At 62.5% G+C, this 5,383-nt stretch overlaps 1 protein-coding gene across 1 annotated transcript in view; it reads left to right on the plus strand.

The window, feature by feature from the left end:
• The first annotated feature begins 69 nt into the window (after window positions 1–69).
• The window catches only part of TMEM201 (transmembrane protein 201), a 23,576-nt gene continuing 18,262 nt past the window's right edge, over window positions 70–5,383 (plus strand). Inside the window, exon 1 of the mRNA XM_021683419.1 lies at window positions 70–182. Within this exon, the coding sequence (XP_021539094.1) occupies window positions 70–182 (113 nt within the window). The remainder of the gene's footprint in view (window positions 183–5,383) is intronic.

Consider the following 5,383-nt stretch of genomic DNA (forward strand, 5'->3'; position numbering starts at 1 on the left):
TGGGACCCCAGCCCCGCGGCCCACCGCCCGCCGCCTGCCGCCCGCTGCCCGCCGCTCGCGCGGGGAACCATGGAGGGAGTGAGCGCGCTGCTGGCCCGCTGCCCCACGGCCGGCCTGGCCGGCGGCCTGGGGGTCACGGCGTGCGCCGCGGCCGGCGTGCTGCTCTACCGGATCGCGCGGAGGTGAGTGCTCGCGGCCCACGCGGCCTCGGCCCGCCGCCCTCCGCCCGCCCCGGCCCGCTCCGGGGCCGCACGGCTCCTCCCTGCCCGCGAGGCCGCGGCGTGGCGGTGGGGGCCCGGCCTGTGCGCCCACGCGCCGGGACCCGCTGTGCACGCCCGCGTCCCCCTGGGGGCTGGGTTGGGCAGCTTCGTGGTGGGCAAGCGGCCGGGGTGTGTGTTCGGGGATCCCAGAAATGCGGGGCGGGCGAGGACGGCCAGCGCGTGGGTTACAAACTTCCTCCCCCGCGGAGACGCGTGCCTGCCGAGCCGCGGGATCTGCGGGGCCGCCCCACGCCCACCCCGACACCCGGCTCCCTGGGGGAGAGAGCCGCCGAGATGGCACTGCGCTCTCGTCCGCCTTCAGCCCTGCTCCGTGGGCACACGTTGGAATGGACTGATGCTAGCTGGCACTTTCTGGTCGGCGTACGCTGTCTCAGGCGTTGGTCTAATTTCATAGGGGCCCAGTCAGAGTCACGACCCCAGCAGCCCATAGAGATGGAAGCCCAGGGACAAAAGAGCTGAGTAAATTGTCATTAATTAGAAGAGCCGCCGTGTGAACTGAAGCCGCCTGGGCCTGGAGCCTGCATTGCTAACCCCTGGGGTGCACTACCTCCGGGAGCAGGAGAGCCTCCTGCTGCTGCTGCTGCTGCTGCTGCTGAGCTGGTTCCGTGGCTGCCCCAGCCCTGGCAGCGCTCAAAGATCATGCTGACCCCCTGTATTCAGAGCTGGCCTCTGAGGGGCCTCCGTGGTCAGGGATAAAAGCCGAGTGGCCTCTTGTTTGAGATGTGTCCGCATCTGATCCAGCGGCAGATGACAGGGAAAAAAGATAGGGCTGTGAACAAATCCTAGGGACAGAGTGGGTGGGTTTGTACTTTCAGCAAGGGACCCACAAAGCTCAGATAGGAGGTAGGAGAAGAGAAGGACTTGCCTGCAGGCACTCAGCAGCAGGTGTGGCAGAGCTGGGATTTGAACCTGGGCAGTCTGGTGGTTCTTCGTTAACCGCCACCATGTGCTGCTTCTCACCCGAGGGAGAAAGAAGTGAGGGCGACTGAGTCACAGGCTTCCTGGAGGAGGAAGGGTAGGTGGGACATCAGCTGTGTCTGCAGGGTGAGCCAGACGGGCAGGCAGAGGAGGGGGTGGCCTCCCAGGGGAGGATAGGTGGGGATCGAAAGAGCTTCTAATTCAAGGGGTCCCTGACACCGCACGTCTCCCAGTGTTCCAGTTCCTGCCCAATTTCGGGAAGCTGGAGGGGCTTCCAGGACCAGCTGGTTCAAAGTGGTCATTTTATACATGAGGGAACTGAGGTGCAGGGGCACGTGGCAGTTTGCTCAGATTCCCAGAGGGTGTGGACAGCAGAGGGGAGTCCAGGGCCCGGCCTGTCTCCTGGACGCTGCTGTCTGCCGGCTACCCTGGGGTGGGGAATGGTACACCAAGGATCGGAGCCTGGGTCAGGCTTCAGGTGTGTGTGTTAGTGTGGCTGAGTTTGCTGGGTTTGCTCACTGTGCCTCAAGCCCCTGTGTCTTTAGCTGTGGCTGTTTTCAGGGGTCCTGTTCTTCCCTCCTGGGCTGCTAGCCACAACTTCCCCTCTCCCGGAGGTAGGAATCTGGAGCCTCGGGGCAGTGTTGGGCAAGCTGGTTCAAGGGGACCCAGGAGGGTACCTGGGAGGCCTTTTCACTCCAGCGGCGTGACACCAGAGTCATGGTGTGGCATGGGGACCTCTTGGTTGGGCTGAGAAGGACCAGACCTCTCTCAGAATGCTCTGAGATTTTCAAAAAACACTGGCTTTTGTCTGGGCATCGTAAATTGGTCACTGTCCTGCTCCAGAGGCAAGACCAGCCCTGCAGAGACTGAGCCCTTCTCCCTCCAGCGTTGGGCTTATGCCCTTCTCTTGCCCCTGTTGAACAGCAGATCCATTCTAGCCCTTCAGCTCCTAACCAAGCCCCACACTCTGGGTCCTCGCTGAGCACGCGCAGAAGGCCGCCACTGTCCGCACGGGCTGGGAGCCTGAATTCCGCTTCCCTGGGCTAGTTTGCCCTGCCTCCAGGCGCTCGCGATGGCTGCCTGTTCCTACCCCCACCCGACTCCTATCTCCGGACTCTGCTGCTCCGCATTGTGTCCAGGATCTTATCTTCTGCCAGCATATCCCTGCTCAGGGCCTCAGGGGCCTCCCGTGGCACCCATGGGTGTTTGTTGGATTATCTCCTTTCTGGGGTTTGGAGACGGAGAAGAGCAGCCTCCCGGGTTAAGTCGCAGAGCCTCATCCTGGCGTCCAGAGTCCCTGTCTCCCGCCCACCTCTGGCCACACACTCCGGCTGCTAGCTGAGGGGCCACCACTCCCTGGATGCACACTGGGTGTCCCCTCCCCCTTCGGCCCAGCAGCCCCGCCTGTTTGAATTCCATCTGCTCATTGTGCCCTGCTGACCAGCAAACCCGTTCCTTAGGGTAACGGCAAATGCTCTGCGTGTTGGCCTCCTGTGACATCTGTGACCAGCTGCCCTGTGAACTTGTCGTTCTCGTCCTCTTGTCCAGGTCAGAAGTGGAGAGCCTTGCTCATTTCAGTCTCCCTACAAGCCTAGCGTGTGCTCGGGAAACACAGGTTGTGCTGAGGTGAAGGAGGGCAGTCCGCCATCCCCAGGCCAGGTCTGCCCCCAGAGAGGTGGATTTGGGGGCTTTCTGGCTTGGTGCTGGCAGGACTGCCTTGAGGCTGGGCGGGAGGCCTGGAGGCACCAAGTTGCTCTTTGGTGCTGTGGCCCCCGGGGGCACCTGCTCGGACTCTCCCGGCCGGATAGGACGGCATGTGCTGGGCACGTGGGGCACAGAGGAGCAAATGAGGAGCCACCTGGGTGTCCAGCAAGGCCCCCCCTCACCTGTGAAGCTGTCCTGTGCTGTCTTTTGGGGCCCTGCCCCTGGTTCCTGAGGGAACCAGCCTGACTCTCATAGAGCCCATCTGCCAGACTTCATGCAGCCAGCACACAGTGCCCAGAGTCATAAGCTGCCGGCCGGCCCCTCTCGGGGGGAGGCTCGCCACTTCTTGGGGCCTGGTAGACACGAGTCTTCCCCAGATGCTAAGCCCACTTGCATAGGGATGAAGCCCTATCCTTGGGCCTCCTCTATGTGACACGGTGCCAGGCTCCCAGCAGGTGTCGAGGGTGTAGAGCTGCATCCCTCAGAGTGGTGGGCTCACTCCTAGGACAGACGCCCCCGCCACCATCTGTAGGAAATATCAGGGCATGAGCTTCGTTTTAACTAAATGTCCATCAGAGCTGATGGGGTGATACCATTGTTGAGAGCATGTGTCCATCTTTTTTCCCCCAGCTTGTGTGTTTAAAAGGGCTTGTAGGGGCACCTGGGTGTCTCAGTTATTAAGCGTCTGCCTTCGGCTCAGGTCATGATCCCAGGGTCCTGGGATCGAGCCCCACATCGGGCTCCTTGCTCAGCGGGAAGCCTGCTTCTCCCTCTCCCACTCCCCCTGCTTGTGTTCCCTCTCTCGCTGTCTCTCTCTCTGTCAAAAAATAAAATCTTTAAAATAAAAAAAAATTTTTAAAAATTAAAAAAGGGCTTGTGGAGGGGTGGGTCTGGAGCATGTAGCTGCCCCTTGCTTCTCCCAAGGGGCCTACCCTGCTCCTGGCTGCTTCAGGCCTCCTCTCGCTCCAGCAGAGCCCAGGAGCTCGGCACGCAGGTAGCAGAAGCTGGGTGGACCCTTCTAGACCCTCCTGTCTGCCCACCTGCAGGGGCCCAGCCTTCCTCCCTCAGGCGGCCTGACCACGGCCCATCTCACTCTTGCCTGTGTTACAGGGACAGGCTGTCTTACTACCTTAGACCTCGTCCACTACTCAGAGTGGTTTGTCCTACAGCCTCCCTGGGGTGGGGATTGTTGGCTTGAGGAGAAGGGGTTTGGAGGTGTCAGGAGGGGACCTGGGGGGGGCCTTTCCCTGGGCAAGAGCAGGACCAGTGCTAAGCTGGCTCAGAATAGAGAGACCCTAACACTCCTTTGTCGGGCCTGTTACAGGTACAGGTGGAGGCCGAGGTGGGTGCGGCCCTGGGAGGAGCAGCGCTGGTGGGGGGCTGACACTCGTGCCCAGCACCCCAGTGCCCACTGGCCCATCCGCCGCTCCCGGGCCCTGGACCCTTTGAGGACTAGCCACATAGGAGCTGTGGGGAGGACTCGGTGGCCGGGGGACCCCCGCCCCGGACAGGGATTGCCACGGATGAGAGTGACAGGAGCCAGAGCGGCTGGCTGGCCCCGGGGACCAGAGCTCATCCCCCCGCCTCCCCTTCCCGCCCCCCGCTTCCAGGCCGGGCTCATTTCCTGAGCAGCGGAGCCTCGGAGCTGGAGGCTCGGAGTGGAAATGGTGGCTTCCTGGGGCAGGAGGGGCTCCGGGGGCTCCCTGGGGCCGAAGCCGCAGGTCCTGCTCGCCCGTGTGGGTCCCCAGGGCCAGCGCCTTTACCTCCTGCCTGGCTCGCCCTTGATGCTGAGGCTGCAGGTTCCTCTGCTTGGCTTCTCTCCAGAGGCCAGGCGTGGCCTGGTTTGGGGGGTAGAGGAGGCCCATGGTGAGGATAGGGGGGCCCCGGGGGCAGGAGAGAGAGATCTCTCGGCCTGCGCCATCACAGAGACACCTGCAAAGCAGGTACAAGTTAGCAAAGGGCAGGCCAAGTGCCCGCATCTCGGCGGGGCGGGTTTCCACGCCGCTCGCCCTGCCTGGCGCCGCTCCCACCGCTCTCTGCGCGGAGCCCAGGGAAGCTGTCCAAGGGCCTTGCGCCAACCACCTGCCAGGCTCAGCGCTTTCCTAAATGCCCTGGTTTGATCCTCTCGGCGGCCTCCGTTTGGGGCAAGGATTATCGTTATCCGCGTTATCCCCAAAGCAGTGGAGGGTACAGGAGGTGGGTGACTTTGCCCAGAGGCCACACTGCACAGCCATGATCGCCGTGCTGTGCGGCGGGGCCGTTTCTAGGCCTTGCTCTGGCCTCTTGCTGTTGACAAGATGCGGCGGTCCCTTGTCCATCACGAGGGCTTTGGTCTGAACCGGGGCAGGGAGTGTGCTGCTGTGGTTGCCGGGGGCGATGCAGGGTGCCCTCTGTACCCTGGGGCCCTTCCTTGCATATCCTCCTCTTCCCCAACCCCTTCCCAGCCTCACGACCTTTTTTTTTTTTTTAAAGATTTTATT

The sequence above is a fragment of the Neomonachus schauinslandi genome, chromosome 4, assembly GCF_002201575.2.
Source record: "Neomonachus schauinslandi chromosome 4, ASM220157v2, whole genome shotgun sequence".
Classification (NCBI taxonomy): Eukaryota; Metazoa; Chordata; class Mammalia; order Carnivora; family Phocidae; genus Neomonachus; species Neomonachus schauinslandi.